Source organism: Macrosteles quadrilineatus, unplaced genomic scaffold (assembly GCF_028750875.1).
Source record: "Macrosteles quadrilineatus isolate MER2022 unplaced genomic scaffold, UCM_ALF_1.0 Scaffold_2__2_contigs__length_208266976, whole genome shotgun sequence".
NCBI classification, from domain to species: domain Eukaryota; kingdom Metazoa; phylum Arthropoda; class Insecta; order Hemiptera; family Cicadellidae; genus Macrosteles; species Macrosteles quadrilineatus.
The window spans coordinates 58360812-58379300 of record NW_026542595.1 but is presented as its reverse complement, the minus strand read 5'-3'; the positions used below and the strand labels follow the sequence as shown (position 1 = coordinate 58379300).

General features: G+C 38.2%; 1 protein-coding gene across 1 annotated transcript in view; it reads right to left on the bottom strand.

The window, feature by feature from the left end:
• Window positions 1-18489, bottom strand: part of LOC128986120 (fat-like cadherin-related tumor suppressor homolog) — a 560367-nt gene that overhangs the window by 32997 nt on the left and 508881 nt on the right. The window contains exons 6-20 of the mRNA XM_054406271.1: window positions 16533-16688; window positions 16299-16403; window positions 15654-15806; window positions 13998-14211; window positions 11370-11509; window positions 9596-9837; window positions 8790-9034; window positions 7906-8092; window positions 5748-5976; window positions 4456-4708; window positions 3529-3749; window positions 3070-3263; window positions 2582-2849; window positions 1641-1796; window positions 1066-1237 (exon numbers count right to left, since the gene is read on the bottom strand). Of these exons, the coding sequence (XP_054262246.1) occupies window positions 1066-1237; window positions 1641-1796; window positions 2582-2849; window positions 3070-3263; window positions 3529-3749; window positions 4456-4708; window positions 5748-5976; window positions 7906-8092; window positions 8790-9034; window positions 9596-9837; window positions 11370-11509; window positions 13998-14211; window positions 15654-15806; window positions 16299-16403; window positions 16533-16688 (2935 nt within the window). The remainder of the gene's footprint in view (window positions 1-1065; window positions 1238-1640; window positions 1797-2581; window positions 2850-3069; window positions 3264-3528; window positions 3750-4455; window positions 4709-5747; window positions 5977-7905; window positions 8093-8789; window positions 9035-9595; window positions 9838-11369; window positions 11510-13997; window positions 14212-15653; window positions 15807-16298; window positions 16404-16532; window positions 16689-18489) is intronic.

Genomic DNA, 18489 nt, shown 5'->3' with positions numbered 1-18489 from the left:
CCTCAGTGGAGCATGGGCTCTGACCTGTAATATGTAGTGGTTAGAGTACTGCCATGCAATGTGACAAGTAGGGGAGAATGGAGCGCAATATCCTCTGGAGTAGAGACTGAGTAGAACTGCTTGTCAAACACAGGCATGGATCAATCCACTACCTTGACTGTGACAGATACCTCAGTGGAGCATGGGCTCTGACCTGTAATATGTAGTGGTTAGAGTACCGCCATGCAATGTGACAAGTAGGGGGAGAATGGAGCGCAATATCCTCTGGAGTAGAGACTGAGTAGAACTGCTTGTCAAACACAGGCATGGATCTATCCACTACCTTCACTGTGACAGATACCTCAGTGGAGCATGGACTCTGACCTGTAATATGTAGTGGTTAGAGTACCGCCATGCAATGTGACAAGTAGGGGGAGAATGGAGCGCAATATCCTCTGGAGTAGAGACTGAGTAGAACTGCTTGTCAAACACAGGCATGGATCTATCCACTACCTTGACTGTGACAGATACCTCAGTGGAGCATGGGCTCTGACCTGTAATATGTAGTGGTTAGAGTACTGCCATGCAATGTGACAAGTAGGGGAGAATGGAGCGCAATATCCTCTGGAGTAGAGACTGAGTAGAACTGCTTGTCAAACACAGGCATGGATCTATCCACTACCTTCACTCTGACAGATACCTCAGTGGAGCATGGGCTCTGGCCTGTAATATGTAGTGGTTAGAGTACGGTACTGCCAAGTACTACAAGTTAAATCCCTGACCCAGCTGTTTTTTGTGCTTTTTTTTAATCCTGGGTAAATAATCAGCTCGTCTCAATCAGTAACTAAATGATACAAGGTATCCAAATATCCGGCATTCATCCTTATAACTTACACTTAGAACAGAATACACTTTAGAAGTGTCAAATTTCAGAAGAGGGGAGAAGTATCCTATTACTGCAATATTATTTATCCTGTGTTCTAGATTTTTTTGTTTTTTGTTAGAATAGCAGGCTTATCTGAGTTGTAAACAGTCTCTTCCGGGGTATAAGTAGCCTACATAAACTGTATACACTATGTGTCTCACCTCCATCGTAAGCTGCAATGCTGAGTGTGTAGTCCTTGTTGTGAGATTCCAGAGGTTGTTTCAGACTGATCTCTCCAGTCTTGCGACAGACTCTGAACAACTCTCCATGACCTTTCATCAGCTCGTAGCGAACCTCACCGTTCTCTCCCGAGTCCAGGTCCACTGCATGTACCTAGTTGGTAAAATAAAAAAAAAACAGTCAGAATAATGGTCCAATTAAAACGAGATGACTCCGTAAAAGAAGACTTTAAACAGCTGTATATACATTTAATTGTGAACAATAAATCCTCTGACATTGTATAACAATGAAAAAAAAAAAAAACACAGTCAGGGGAATTTTGCTCCTTCCCTAATACGTTATTAGGGAATGCAAATTATATTGTTGTAATTTTAATATGCAGATAAATGGCACTGCTATTCAAATTTGTTTTGTACTTTTAAATGAGTAAATACATGAATATGAAATATGATATGAATAATTTAATACCTGAAAGACATAAAAATGAATATCATGAGTTGATGCAACATAGACCTCAGAACATAATTGTAAAGGTACTATTTGTATTATGAATTACCTTTGTTATGACATCCCCTTTTTGAGCGTCAATGGAGACTACAGCATAGTAGGGAAGGTTGACAAACATGGGACAGTTGTCATTGATGTCCAGAACTGTAATGTTGACTGGCACTTGAGCAATGCGGATGGCGTCACCAAACTCTTCACTCCTCGCCTATATGCAAAACATATATCAAAAGGGTGGCATTTTAAAGGTTGTTTGAATGGGTCATAGTCAAACTGTTGTTCAAAATGATTTATTTCAAACGATTACCTACATACGATTTCAGAAAAATTTCTGAAAGAAAAGGAAAATAGAATTTGATAAAATTAATAGTGTGGAGTAGATTTTTTATTGTTGTGATTTTCACGTAAAATTGTATATAAATTGTGCTTTTTTAGAGTGATAAAAATAAAAATTCTAGAGCACTTATGATCACAATAAGTGGCTGAAGTGTATGTGACTTTTATTGAGGGGAGATACCGAAAGGGACCCTTTAGCTCTAGAGACAGCTATAAATTATATGGTTTTAATGTAGGCAATTAAGGTGGGTTCTGAAAAAATTAATAACCACAGTATCACAAAGCAAAAATTAGATATAATTTTAGACTTTGGTGCAAAAGAGGAAAAGGTTTGATCCTCATGATATCGAAAAGCATTTTTGGGATTTGGCCCTTTTTACTCTAAAGCAATTTTTTTATAATTCCTTTCCTCAAATGCAATTGGCGTAGACATTAACAACAACAAAAGTAATTGATAGGATTTGAATCTTGGCTGAGAGAATATGAAATCGAGACCAAAGTTTTGTACTATGACCTACCTACCCAGGTGCTGGATTGTTAATCTTTGATTGTTGAGATTTTAATTTATGGTCCTAAGAAACAGCTGACCTTAGCTAACATCTTATTCATTAACTTCATCTTCGCCTCAATACACACCCTGTTTTGTTGGTCTCATACCTGTACAATGAGCTGATAGTGGTCTTGTGTCTCCCGGTCAAAGCGCAGACCTGTAGTGCTCACAGCTCCTGAGGTCCGACCTATCTTAAACAGTGGCGAGGGATTGAGAATGGTGAAGGCGAGATGTTCATTCAGTTGAGATCCGAGGACATTGACGACAGCTACTGTGAGAGGTTTGGTGGAGTTCTCCAACACAGAGCCTTGGTACATAGGTCGCTGGAACACCAGTCCCGACTCTGAGGAACGCTCCCACTTGATGTTCACATGCCTGGAACACACAACTGGTGTTGGTTACCTGATGAATAGCTAAATATAATACTTTTCATCTCAAGTCTGGGAAACTTTTTACCTATAATACACATTTCATACTTGGAAACATCTGAGTAACCACTATACATTACATTCAATATATCATATCTTAATCCCATTCTAATTTTAAAATGAATGATCATCCAACAGAAGATACAATTCTAGTCTATGAAACTCACGCATGTGATGTATATTTCCCATCGGTCACAGCCACTCGGAGCCTGTGAGGGGAGGAGCGCACACCATGTTGAGTGTCCCTCACTATAATGAAGCCTTTGTTCTCAACAATGCGATAGATTCCATGTTCATTGCCACTGACGATCGAGTACTTAAGTGATGTCAGACCTCTTGAATCACCATCCGTTGCATTCACCTGAAGAAAAATTGTGAGATTTTAAATTTTTAATGATGAAGTTGAGTTTTTAGGACAATGTACCAAAGAGCTTTGACAAATTTCTTTTTACCCCACGTAACATTATTATGAGAAACTTGATGAATAGAAAGTCTATGGTAATCTTACACAGTATAAACTTAGTTACATTTCAGATTACGGCAGATGCTACCTTATACGGCATGCTTTGATGGTGCCAGATTACTGTATGCCTCCTAAAAACCGATTAACTTAATCATTAGTTTACCTGAGCAATGATAACATTTTTGTAGGTAGGCAGCAGGACGGAAGCGTTGTATTCATTGTGTGTGAAGACCGGGGGACAGTCGTTGACATCGAGCACTGAGATGCTAACTTGTGCTGTTGTTTCACTGGACAACCTCGGAGTGCCAAGGTCTGTCACTCGAACACCAAACTTGATAACTGGCAACTGCTCGTGGTCCAGGCTCATAACTGTGCGAATAGCTCCTGCAATACATCCATTCAAGATAGAGTGAATGTTACGAGTCCTGCATAAGTCTACGTTGAAATGTGAAAAGAGCTTAACATTGCCATAGTTTTGTAGAGTTTGGTGCTTATCTAGTGATTAGCAAAATTAGCATCTTGGACTTGAGTACAAGAGTTACAGGTTTTGTTCCCCATCATTTTCACTCATATTTAGGGATTGGACTGGATTCTCTTGAAAGTAACTTACTTTTGTATTTCTAGGGCTTGATTTCTAGAAATTGAAATACATCAACTGAGCTTATTACCCCTTACAGTCCTATCCTATCTATACCTCCCCTCATAAATTCACGACTTCTTTTAGTATATCATACCACGATAGTTTATAGTAACATACTATAATTTACAATGAGTTTCCCATTGCAGTTTGGTATCATCAAACAGTTGTTGGATAAGGAAGAATATTGCAAGTTACAGCACCACACATAATACATATCATCCTACACTCATCCTTCACTCATATTTGGGCAAAAATACACACATATTGGCCTTGAAATGATCAAGGCCACTATGTGCGTATTGATTGATGATACATAATACATTGACTGTTGAATAGTGGCCATTAGTTAAAATGAAAAATTACAGATGTTAAACAAACAAGAGAACAATCAGAAATGGCAGTGAAAGATGGCAATTAATTGTTTCCTAAGAATGCATGCCTTTTACCAACCTGTCGTAGAGTCTATATGGAACATCCTTCTGGCAGCAGGTTCCACAATGTCATACTGCAACAGAGCATTGACCTGGGAGTCCATGTCCTGGGCGGAGATGACCAGTGGAGCGCTGCTATTAGTCAGCACCAGGGAGCCAATCACAGCGTCCTCAGCTACTGAACCAAAGTAGTTGGTCTCTAGGAAGTACGGTGGGTTGTCGTTGCGGTCCAGCACATGAACTATCACCTGACACACAGCTTTGGCTCCAGCCTACACACACAATAAATTTCTATAACTGCAGTTACATCCATCTGTCTAACTATACACTTAATACAATAAGGATTTTTTTCTCTGTTAGATCCCTTTTTCAGACATCCTACTTCATTGATATTTACCATTTAGGTGTCATTTTAAAGCTTATGATCTAGCTGAGTGACGAATCGTTACTAGAAAGATCATTTCCTTAAGGGCATTGCCCATTGGCTTTTATTTTATAATTTTTTTTAGTTTGCTTTCAAAGATCCAGTGATTTTTAGCAAATCTCATTATAATGGGTTTAGTTTTAATGTGAATAATTGTAACTTAACAGCTGATTTTTCAGTAACGTTTACCACATTTAGATGGAAAACAGGATATGAAACGTAAAAACAGTTCAAGAAAATGCATTTTACATAGCCTAGTCTACTTTGAGTGATATTTGCAACCTGATTGAAGTAGGTAAATCAATCTTTCCATTAACAACAGTGGATTCATCCCAAGTATTTAGCAAGTTCTAACTTTCTAAGGAATTCTCTGTTATTTTACTTTAGTTTTCAAAATTCGAAGAATCTTTTGTTTATCAGACTAGTATTAGCGGGAAGAATCTGATCTAGTGGAAGAGCACGGAACGTCAGTCTCTGAGGTTCAGGACTCAAATCAAGCCAAAAACAAACTGATTTGATATAATTGATAATGCTGCAAACCTTTTAGGCCTAGTCTGAAGAAAAAAAATAGTAGGACTTCAAATAATAAAAATAACAGTATTGTACAGATTTAAATCCAAAATGATTTTAATTTCTTTAAGTAGATTATAAATAATTAATGATGTAATAAATACCGTACCAAATATACGATAAAGTTTTAAAGAAGCCCTTCATCCAGAGTGTCTTCAAAATGTAAATTAGAACAGTAGTTGTACAAATAGAGGATTTAAATCACATTTTGGCTGTCTAATATAATAAGTAGCTCAAGGTGAGTGGCAGCTGGGTAAGTGTATGTGTCTGATAACATAAATGGTATCAGAATACTAATATAAACTAAAAACATTTACCATGTTGGTTGCGGTGACACTGAGGTTGTATATCCTTGTAGCCTCGTAGTCCAAGGGCCAGGTGGTAGTCAGAACGCCTGTGCTGGGGTTGATGCTGAACCGGTTCTCGTTGTTGCCTCGGATAATCTCAAACAACAGTGAGGACGTGCTGCGGGCCTCCAGGTGCTTCACTACTGTGCCAGCCGGCTCACCCTCATACAGCTCTGCTGCTACCTCTCTCTGCATGAACCTATACAATCTCTTGCTTAGTACAAACTTCCTTACATTCACAATTAAAATGATCGATAAATTATAATGCATTCAGATATTTGACTAAAAAAACATGATACAAAAAAAAAATATTTTTTCTCTGAGTTTTTTTGCTTCTGGAGACAATAAAAAAAAGAAATGCCAGCTGAGCTGTTAGAAATAAAACATACTCATTAAATGGTTTGCCATCCTTATTGATCAACTAACGACAACGTTCTGTAAATTACAAAAAAAGTATAATCAAATAAAACAATGTAATAAAAAAAAAATTATAGTATTCTGATTTTGTAACCAAACAGTAAAGCATAAATCATAAAATTACCCCTAAAATAAGAGAAACAAATTTTAGTCAACACGCTAGCCCTCAACATAAATCACACATACAAAATCTTCAGATCTTACAAGGAGATGAGAAATCTATTTTTGCCAGTGCCCACCTACAAGACTATTATAGTAATAGTGTTTTTATAGGGTAGACAGTGGCGTAACAGCCGCCCCCGCAGACCCCGCGGTGCGGGGGGGCCCGCGAGGTTTAGGGGCCCGCGAGTTTAAGATACCCTTTTCTCATAAAACCGTCCGTAAAACCGATCCTTTGTTCACGAATGTTTTTCTCTCCTGACAAATTATAAATAAAAAAACGATGTGTTGGTAGATACTTTTATTCTGCCAAATCTACTAAAGTTTTATCTTTTAATTAACAATATTGTTAACGAAACGCCAACGCTCACTACGATCACCCGACGATGTGTATTGTCAGTGTGGTTGTGTAGCTTCATGCTAGCACTAGGAGCTGTGTGCCTGCCTGCCGGCCTGCCGCCGCGCCGTGGCGACACACACTCGGAGCCGGCCCCTCGGCCTCGGCCCTCCCCCCTCCCCCACTAACCGCTCACGTGTAGATCACGTGTACCCTCACTAACGCTGACCGTTCGTAGATCACCTGATTTTGGAGATCCATTCCATGCGGATTGCGAGTGACTCGTCAGTAGTGCATGTCGCGAGAGTTTCTCAATCAGGTGTCATGTCATTAAATTGGGCTAATTTAGTGAAGCACTAACATTTACAGTTGGGACCACGAAAGTTTGCAGTTGGCGGCAGCCAATCACAAGACTAGTGCGACGTTGCCATATCGTCCTTTGACGACACTAATTAAAATACCAAACAATATTTTTAAAACAGCTGGTATTATTCGATTTGGCAACACCGCACTGCCCTCATTGGCTCATTTGAAGTCAAATGGTAAATATGCTACTCCCTCAACTGCAAACTTTCGTGGTCCCGACTCAAATTATAGTTGGAAGTTTGGTTGAGTTTAGTAATGAATGTGAATGGTGGAGTAATGGAGTAGCCCATATATATTAATCACGGACATAACTCCCAAGTTTATTATCACTGTGACAGTGACAAAATATAAAATATGTTTCAAGGACGACTCTGGTCGTGTGGTTGAAGAATAGGTAAATACTTGATATTGATATTGCTAGAGACCATCCTCTGCCAGTCTGATCGTGTAGGCCGTATGCCTGCCGTCACCTACGTTATGTGATAGTTGTGGTGTGGTGATGGTTGTGGTGCTGTGGTGGGGAATGGGAGGGATAGTAGGGGGCCCACAGACATATTTGCGGGGGGGCCCGGGGAAATACTGTTACGCCACTGAGGGTAGATACTTTAAAAAGTTTGGTAATATCAGATTAAAGGCCTTTACCATAAAAAACATGGTAATATTCACTATCCATCCAATAGGGAAATTGGCTAACATGTAGTAATCTATATTCCATACACTATAAGCCTGAAACTTGATTTAACATTTAAAACGGTCTTGAGTTCTAAATTAAATTATTCTTTAGTTTTATAAGACTAGTATTTTGATGACTTGTAATGTTTTACATATTTGAACACAGATTATATATACCTGGGAGGTGCGTTGTCAGCCATAACCACCATGATGTGTACGGGGAGGGAGGCGGAGAGGGGAGGGTCTCCTCCGTCCACTGCTCTCACCACCAACATGTACTCAGCTGTAGAGGAGAGGTCTAGCGATCGAGCCAAGCGAACAGTGCCCAGAACTGGGTCTAGCAAGAAAGTATTGCCCACATTCCCTGAAACATTCAACGAAATAGAAAAAAATGCTTTTGCTATTATTATTTATTTGTAAATATGACTTAAAACCATATTTTGTCACATACATTAACAACTTTTGATTTTAAGAGTAAAGTATTTAAGGTAAGTACATTTTGAAGACCATTTCCACTTTTACAACATACACATTTGGATCTTATTCCTTTAACATTGGTACTGTTTCAATCAATGAATCAATCAATCAATGTTCATGACTTTTATCAATGTCTGAATTTTTTTAAAGGTTATGTCCTTTAATATGTCATTCAGCTTGATATCTCTATATTCAACCAAAATAAAAAAACCAAAAGGAAATCGATCCCATTCCCCCTATCCCCATACTCTATACTAGTGTAAAAAGAAGCAAAAAGGTGTTATACTCAATCATTATAAAACCTACTAATGTAGGTAGTCAACTTCTACCCAAGCTGGATTCTGTTTCTTAAAGGTATTCTCTCTCAACAGCTAAGCCACTCATTAGCAAGCTTAACGTACAAGAATCAAACCCGTGCATACCTCAGAGCTACATTTGTTAATCCAACACATTAGTCAACTCTGCAAAAATGTCACCGTCGGCCAGACGAGACAAGTGCGTTGATAAAGAAAGGTAAGGTACACAAATTCATAAACAACTTTATGGTCACCTATTTTACTTTGCTCCATTGTATACTCATGTACCTGAGACAATAGAGTAGGTAAGTGCTGCGTTTGCCCCATGGTCCTTGTCACTGGCCAGCACGGTGACTACCGCTGTACCAACGGCTGCACTCTCCAGCACTCGTCCCTGCACAACACCCCCGGTCCACTCTGGCGCGTGGTCGTTGGCATCGTGAACGTGTATCAGCACTCGGGCAAAGTTGCGCTTGGCTGGTGTCCCTTGGTCTCTCACCACTACAGTCAACACATGTTCTGCCATGCTCTCCCTGCCAGATAACACATCACATGAACAAATCATTACAGTCATGATTCTATTTCTCTTGTAACACTGATATTGTTTGAAAAATAGGATTTTCCTAATATTTTAACAATCATTACTGAAAGTGAAATATAATTAATGATGAAATTTAGCTTTGATTTTGTACTGTCACTTTTACTTTAATGTTGTTTTTGTCAATTTGAGGATCAAACTCAATTAAAGTAAAGGTAGTTTTAACAAACAATATGTACAGTTAAAGAGTACAGGGTAATATAATGACTTAATGTTTTGAGTACTTAAACATTTTATAATAATATGTTCTACATAGATTATTAAATACCTAACATCCATTTTTTATATGTCTCATATTTACATTCAAGGACATAGGCTATAGCTTGAACGGTTTTACACATTACTTCAGGAGTCCTAAAGGGTTGTGGCACAAATCCATTGGTAATTTGCATGGTTTTTACCCAGGACCTCGGGGACCAAAGTCTCATGCACCACTAGACGAGCTTGCTCAATATCATACTTCTATTAGAGAAACAATGTATACATAATGAGTGACCTGTCGAGGGGCTGAGCCAATATGACTGCACCAGTCTGGTAGTCCACTCTAAACAGAGCCAAGCTGTGCTGACTGCGAGCCGAGTGTAGACTGTACGCAACCTTGCTGTCTTGGTCAGTGTCCCACGCCTGCAGTGCTACCAACACGCTGTCTACCGGGGTACTCTCCGACACGTTCACTGCGTACTCAGGCTGAGAGAACACCGGACGGTGCTCGTTGATGTCAATCACACTCACGTACAACTGTATGATAATTGAATGGTTTATTATGACACACTCACACTAATAAGTTGTGCTTGTGTATTATCACAGATCGATACAAGCAGATATAATAAAGATCAAAGTGAATTTCATTAATGATTTGAAATTAAAGTCAATGAATAGCAAGAATAGTATAAGAGCCTACTCATTTGATGATGTCTTTTTTTACTTTTGTTTTAACCCTTTCCACTCGGATTAGTTGACCCCTTGTTGTCCCATACGCTTGCATTTATTGCCATGCAAAAAAACATGTTTTAAGTTTTGTGTACATATACTGACTGAAATAAATTATTTGTTGTACTTGAGGGCTTGATTCTTATTCAGCATAACATTGTACACAAGTAAAACAAAATATCAAAATAAATATACCCATAAAATATTTTTTGTGTGGTTATAATATAAAAAAAGCAAAATAAAATGTACAAAATATTTTTTAGGAGGCTTTTTAAAAAACGTTAACACATTTTCAGGATTTGTAAAACACTTTATCAACATTAGTTATCTAGTTGCCAATTCAAATCAGCCATTACAAGAAGGATTAGGTGTATTTTTAATGAAAAAATGCATTTTCAAACTTAGATTTTTTGGTGATTTTGGTCGTCATGGTTACTATTTACACTTCTCTATTCTTTAATCCACAGCTGACTAAATAAACTTACAATTATTTTTCAAGCTACCAAAGACATGTAAAATGAATAAGGAAATCATTAAGTTTGTATTCAACACAAATTCAAAACATGCAAACACTATATAAAAGGGATTTATTAATAAAAAGCCGATGCTGAAAATGTCGCGGCGGCCGCGACATACAAGTGGAACGGTCAGACGTGAATGTCGCGGTAGCGGCGACATACGAGTGGAAAGGGTTAAGGTTTTAACATATGGTACTACTTTTAATGTGAATTCCACAGGTGTTGATTTAAGTACCTTCAAAAAAATTAAAATTATTCGTAAAATGTAATACTTTTTTACAAATAGTTTGAACAATTGTTAGTTGTGAAGTAGCTGAGAAACAATAAACTCAAAAATGTTCAGATATTACAAAAGCTTGAGAAATATCTACAGGTATAAAGGAACTGTCCAGTTAAAATCAAATGATTTTGCTGGTTTTAACAGGACATTACTTGTTGTAAGTCATACAACCTCCATGTTTAGGTAAACTTAATCAACACCCGCACTAACATTGCCTCTAACATTTGATACATGGTTCAATTAACTAGACAAAAGTCTTTTACTTCCTGTAAACATTATGCTCGTCATGGTAAATTTAAAAGCCAGAGGGAAAAAGTCTCTAAGGGTTTTGAAGACCAGAAAAAAACAGAAACCTTCCCTGAAATATGTAGAATAGTTTCCAAAAGTTAAAAAACAATTAGATAGATGGTTTGGTGAAGTAAAATTACATAGAGACAAAATATATTGTTTAATATGGATAAAAGAGATGAAACTTTTAAAGAAGATGTAAACTTTGTTTAGGACTAGTATTACTAGTTGTTTGACACAAGAGTGCACAGTACCTGTGTAAGAACTACATGTATTCCGTCAGTAACACTGATGGTGAGGTTATATTCCTTCTGAGACTCCCAGTCCAGCTGACGAGCCAACAACACACTTCCCTCGTCTCCTCCCATCACAAACTCAGCTTTAGGGTCTCCATCTACAAAACAACATCACATTGGTAACAACAACATACAATACAAATAATTTACAACAAATAATTATTGTTTTTGGTGAAGAAGAACAGAAGATGTATAATTCTAAACATTAGAGGACTTAAATCACATTTTGGTTGTCACATCTAGTATTACCTCAAAGGGAGCTAAACAGGCAGTGGCAACCAACCTATCATAAACAGTTCTCATTAGCTTAAAAGCTTTTCATTCTTTTCATTCTTCAAAAAGTTTTCTTTTCTTTAGGATTAAGAAGACAAAATTGGAGAGAAATATCAAATCAGTCTAGAAACTAGTGACCTATGAAGCTACATGGACTGTATTTAGACAAGCTTTGTTTACGAGCCACCAGGAAGCCAACAGTGTCACTCTCTGTGACCTCTACATGCTGATCTCCACCCATCACTACAGGGTCATGCTAAGACTTGTAACTTACCAACAATCTTGTACCACAGAGTGTCTCCGTCCTGTCAGAGGCTTGTATGAGAGCCACCAGGAAGCCAACAGTGTCACTCTCTGTGACCTCCACATGCTGATCTCCACCGCTTCACTACAGGGACATGCTCAGACTTGTAACTTACCAACAATCTTGTAACACAGAGTGTCTCCGTCCTGGTCAGAGGCTTGTATGAGAGCCACCAGGAAGCCAACAGTGTCACTCTCTGTGACCTCTACATGCTGATCTCCACCGCTTCACTAGAGGGACATGCTCAGACTTGTTGCTTACCAACAATCTTGTACCTCAGAGTGTCTCCGTCCTGGTCAGAGGCTTGTATGAGAGCCACCAGGAAGCCAACAGTGTCACTCTCTGTGACCTCCACATGCTGATCTCCACCGCTTCACTACAGGGTCATGCTCAGACTTGTAACTTACCAACAATCTTGTACCACAGAGTGTCTCCGTCCTGGTCAGAGGCTTGTATGAGTGCCACCAGGAAGCCAACAGTGTCACTCTCTGTGACCTCTACATGCTGATCTCCACCGCTTCACTACAGGGTCATGCTCAGACTTGTAACTTACCAACAATCTTGTACCACAGAGTGTCCCCGTCCTGGTCAGAGGCTTGTATGAGAGCCACCAGGAAGCCAACAGTGTCACTCTCTGTGACCTCCACATGCTGATCTCCACCCCTTCACTACAGGGTCATGCTCAGACTTGTAACTTACCAACAATCTTGTACCACAGAGTGTCTCCGTCCTGGTCAGAGGCTTGTATGAGTGCCACCAGGAAGCCAACAGTGTCACTCTCTGTGACCTCTACATGCTGATCTCCACCGCTTCACTACAGGGTCATGCTCAGACTTGTAACTTACCAACAATCTTGTACCACAGAGTGTCTCCGTCCTGGTCAGAGGCTTGTATGAGAGCCACCAGGAAGCCAACAGTGTCACTCTCTGTGACCTCTACATGCTGATCTCCACCGCTTCACTACAGGGACATGCTCAGACTTGTAGCTTACCAACAATCTTGTACCACAGAGTGTCTCCGTCCTGGTCAGAGACTTGTATGAGAGCCACCAGGAAGCCAACAGTGTCACTCTCTGTGACCTCCACATGCTGATCTCCACCGCTTCACTACAGGGTCATGCTCAGACTTGTAACTTACCAACAATCTTGTACCACAGAGTGTCTCCGTCCTGGTCAGAGGCTTGTATGAGAGCCAACAGGAAGCTGACAGTGTCACTCTCTGTGACCTCCACATGCTGATCTCCACCGCTTCACTACAGGGACTTGCTCAGACTTGTAACTTACCAACAATCTTGTACCACAGAGTGTCTCCGTCCTGGTCAGAGGCTTGTATGAGAACCACCAGGAAGCCAACAGTGTCACTCTCTGTGACCTCCACATGCTGATCTCCACCGCTTCACTACAGGGACATGCTCAGACTTGTAACTTACCAACAATCTTGTACCACAGAGTGTCTCCGTCCTGGTCAGAGGCTTGTATGAGAGCCACCAGGAAGCCAACAGTGTCACTCTCTGTGACCTCCACATGCTGATCTCCACCCTTTACTACAGGGACGTGCTAAGACTTGTAACTTACCAACAATCTTGTACCACAGAGTGTCTCCGTCCTGGTCAGAGGCTTGTATGAGTGCCACCAGGAAGCCAACAGTGTCACTCTCTGTGACCTCTACATGCTGATCTCCACCCTCCACTACAGGGTCATGCTCAGACTTGTAACTTACCAACAATCTTGTACCACAGAGTGTCTCCGTCCTGGCCAGAGGCTTGTATGAGTGCCACCAGGAAGCCAACAGTGTCACTCTCTGTGACCTCTACATGCTGATCTCCAACCTTCACTACAGGGACATGCTAAGACTTGTAACTTACCAACAATCTTGTACCACAGAGTGTCTCTGTCCTGGTCAGAGGCTTGTATAAGTGCCACCAGGAAGCCAACAGTGTCACTCTCTGTGACCTCTACATGCTGATCTCCACCCTCCACTACAGGGACATGCTCAAACTTGTAACTTACCAACAATCTTGTACCACAGAGTGTCTCCGTCCTGGTCAGAGGCTTGTATGAGTGCCACCAGGAAGCCGACAGTGTCACTCTCTGTGACCTCTACATGCTGATCTCCACCCTTCACTACAGGGACGTGCTCAGATTTGGTCGGTACTGCTGCTACTTGCACTGACACTCTTGCTGTACTGCTGCGGTTGGGAGAGCCACCGTCCATGGCACGCACCTGCACCAACTCAATTAGTAACTCAGCAATTCTACAGCTTGATCAGTTGTTAAGTAACCAGCGAATGGATGTTCTCCAAATATAATTTTTAGAAAGGATAAGGAATTTTAATTATATATAATTTATATATAATAATTATATAATAATTATAAGGACTGGGACGGGTGGCCTTGTCCTGTAATGCAGCTACTAGGAGGTCACGAATTGTGGATATTTATAGGGATGCACTGTGGATGCGATGCTCCCTGGTGTGGATTAACGTCCGCACTAGTGAGTACTACGACTATCCGCAGTACTATCCTGATAATTACACCAATTCGTAAATTACAAGGAAAAAATGTGGTTTGGATTCCACTATAAACTGTAGGTCCCTTAGTTGCCATTAGCTGTATGGGCTATTAATTAACAGCTGTGTCTAAGGAACATGTCGGCCTTAGTCACTAACAAGACTACAAGATCGCGCCACTATTCCTACACTCATCCTTCACTCATATTTGGGTTAAAATACGCACATAGTGGCGTCCCCATCTTAAATAATTGAATTAGGATGGAAAATATTTCCAATTACACAATGAAGTGGCCTCTGGATTGTCAGAATCAACAAATAAATAAATGTTTACGTTACATATGTATTGCCATGAGAAAAGTCAGCTGTTTCATGCTGTGGAAAATTAACAATGCCGTTGTGAGGGATTTATAAATGGACATTCTAACCCAAAGTTAAGCTCCACTTTGCAAGACAATGCCCAAGTTCATGTGTGGTACATAGAGACAAGTAATGTGCTAAGATGCAAGGGAAGCAATTCTCAATGGATATGCAGCCAAAGTGCTAATACACCATAATAGTAATACAATTCATATAGCTATAGATAAGTCATCACTTATTGGACAGTCAGTATCTACCTAGTTTTGGCTTCGTCTTTATTAATTTCTCCCCAGTGCCAGAATTACCATCATCCCCAAAAAGACCAAGAGGAGGCCGCATTATTGTAGAAAAACAATTTTTTAAGAACAAAAAATGAATTTGGATTTTTTGAAAACTATAAATTGCTGCAATCGCAGATGATGATGATGATGATGATGATGTCTCTTTTATCGCTGATGATGATGATGTCCTATTGATCGTTGACGATTTTCACAATTTTGTGGCCATTGCGAGTGAACATAATGATGTTTTAGTGATCGTGAGTGAGATGTTTTAGGTGCAACAACTGACAACTGTACTTTGTGATTTTCACCTTATAGGTGAGGACCATTCGATTTTATTTAGCCTAGGGCCACAAGTAGCCTAAATTAGTCACTCATTTATCTATATTATTCTTGTTGAATATTACAGTAAAAGTATGATCTGATCAGTAGAATTCTAGTTTGGTATCTAATTAAATTTTTTAAGTACCAATCATTTTAACAATACTCATAGCAACACCTTTTGTTCAACTTACCATTAAGTCATATTCTTGGCCTGCAGTAAATGTGGATGCAGAATAAACGACTCCAGTCTCAGGGTGAATACCAAATTTGGCTTTTCCTCGAGCAGACTTTAGACTATACTGGATCTCTCCAAATAAACCAGCATCGCGATCCAGGGCAAGGACCTTTTTTGCATAACATAGATTTACAAATTCAATACATCATTAATCAATCCTACAAAATATAACCTATTGTACAGTTAAAACTGATCGTAATGAATACAGGAAAACATGAGGGATATTTTTGCCATACTATTGAAATATTTTAATTAAACCAAAATATCCAATACAATTTTAACTGAAAATTGTTCAAAGGTTCAACAGTCGCAGACTTTAATTCTGACAAGTTGGAATACATTAATAAGTAGATACTATATAGTTGCTAAGCCTATAAATATAAACTATCAAAAATTACTCATTTTTAAATAATGTTTCGATAAAATGTAAGGAAAATGTTCCACTTATTCAACCAATGATACTGTGTACTGTACACATATTTGATCTAACAAATAAATATCATTAAAGTACAATTATTTGAAGCATCAAAATTTATACAACAAAAGTTGTATAAAATGCAACACATATTTTACAAAGTAGTTTTAAACTGGGTTGACTTACCCGGAAAAGCGGTGTGCCTGTAATATTTTTGACGTCAAGGCTTTCCCACGAGTCATTACTGAGTAAAGCCTCAAACCCCAGCTCCTCCCCCGAGTCTACTTCGTTCTGGAAAATGTAACATATGATTATGAATAAAACACGTACTCAACAAGCAGAACAAGGATACATTTAATATTCACTGTTATAAATGTGTCTTCCTAGGGTAAAATATTAGGTTTATGAGTTGATCTTTACCTGAGCCAAAGGTGCTTTGCTATCTCTAGTCTCGGGAATCACCACGTGGTAGAAGTTCTCTTCAAACTGAGGAATGTTGTCATTCACATCATCCACGACCACCACGACTCTAGTGGTCGATGACAGAGGTGGAGTGCCGTTGTCTGATATTGTGATCTGGAAATATAACCACTTTTGTAAATGGCAAGCAGTAAAGTCAGTCAGACAAATGGTTATAACAAATTGTACCAAATATCGACAAATGGTCACAGTTACACAAGATAACAGCGTTAGGGTACAAGCTTTAAGAAAAGTTATGTTTCTTGTATTTGAACCTTAAAAATGTCCGAAATAGTTATATTCAGTTACATTGCTAAAAGTGATAAATCACATTCAAGATATTGGGTTTTCACTTGTATAGACTTTCAATAAAACACAAGATCTAATAAGTGTTAGACTTAATAAAAAATGTTCTTTAAATAAAAAATTTCATGAAACAATTATACAAGGAAAAACTGTTATTTATAAAGTATTATTTAATCTTAAACGGTTTTTTACTGGTCAAAAGCTTTGATAACCTAGTCTGCAATTGAAATAGTTCAAAATATAGAGTCATAGAGAAATTAATTGTTTATTACATCAAAATCAATATATAAATTTTAGAGCATAGGAATCTCATAAAAGGGAAAATCATTCTAAACATAGTTGACATTATTCATACAGTGAATCGACGTATAAGGACTGTAATTTGTGATGATCGTGTGAAGTAAAATAATTAATATCATCCAAAATTGAATCAGTTATCTCATAATTGAGTTGGCCGAGACTAATTGAAAAAATTACCATACAGGATGATTTCAAAGCAAATACAGGCATAATTCAAGCTTTGCGATATAATCAGATTAGCAATGGAACCAGTAATAACTACTATAAACAAGCTTGTGTGTGTGTGTGACAAACAGTGCTCTCTGCCTTTATGAAAGCTGCAGTTACAAATATTAGGCATATTGATTAGCTTAAACTTATGACTGAAACAGTTAATTGAATTACACAAATAAATATATTAATATATTAATTGTCAGAAATTAAAACTATTGCAATGGTATTTGGTAAAATATATTGTAAAAAACCCTTATTTCTGTAAATCATAAACTGATGAAGTTGCAATAAAAAATAAAATTTTCTTTGTTTAAAAGAGGTAAAACACTCATTTTATAATTTACAATTGTAACCAAAATTAAAAAGTGAATAAAAGACAATCTGGGGTATTGTAGGTGTGGCTGTCATTTTTCAAATTGTGATTTTTCGTAAGTATTTTGTTAGTACGGTGGGAATAAATAAAACTACAAATATATAAAGTGATCTGCAATGACGTAAACATAAATTATAGTAGAAGGTAGAGAGCAAAACTCAATAACCTAATATACAGGGTGTCCCGTAGGTAAACAGCCAAACTCCGGGAAATGGTTCTATGGGTCAAAATAAATAGAATAACATTTTTTCCAAAATCGCTTCATTAACCAGATATCCACCTATTTGTATTGTTTGCATAAACATTTTTATTTTTGAAATATTTCAACCGATCTTTATAAAGCTTGGTATGTAGGTTAAGGTAGAAAAGACCAATGTTAGAACAAAAATTGACCTTGATTCAACTTAAAATTTCAAAATGGCGGCCATTTATATTTTTTAAACTTAAATTACTCAAAAACGGCTAATTTTATGAAATAATGTTAAGAACACTTTTATTTAGCATTTTTAATTCCCTATCAAAATATAACATGTTCAAAAAGATCGAATAAGAAATAGCTGAAATATTACGATTTTTAGTTGTAAAATGGGGCAAACCTGACTAGTTTCAGCCTTATTCCACCCCATTTTACAACAAAAAATCGTAATATTTACAAGACGCAATAATAATATTTAGTTAATATTTAGCGTAATATTTAGCGCAATATTATGCTAAATATTTATAAAT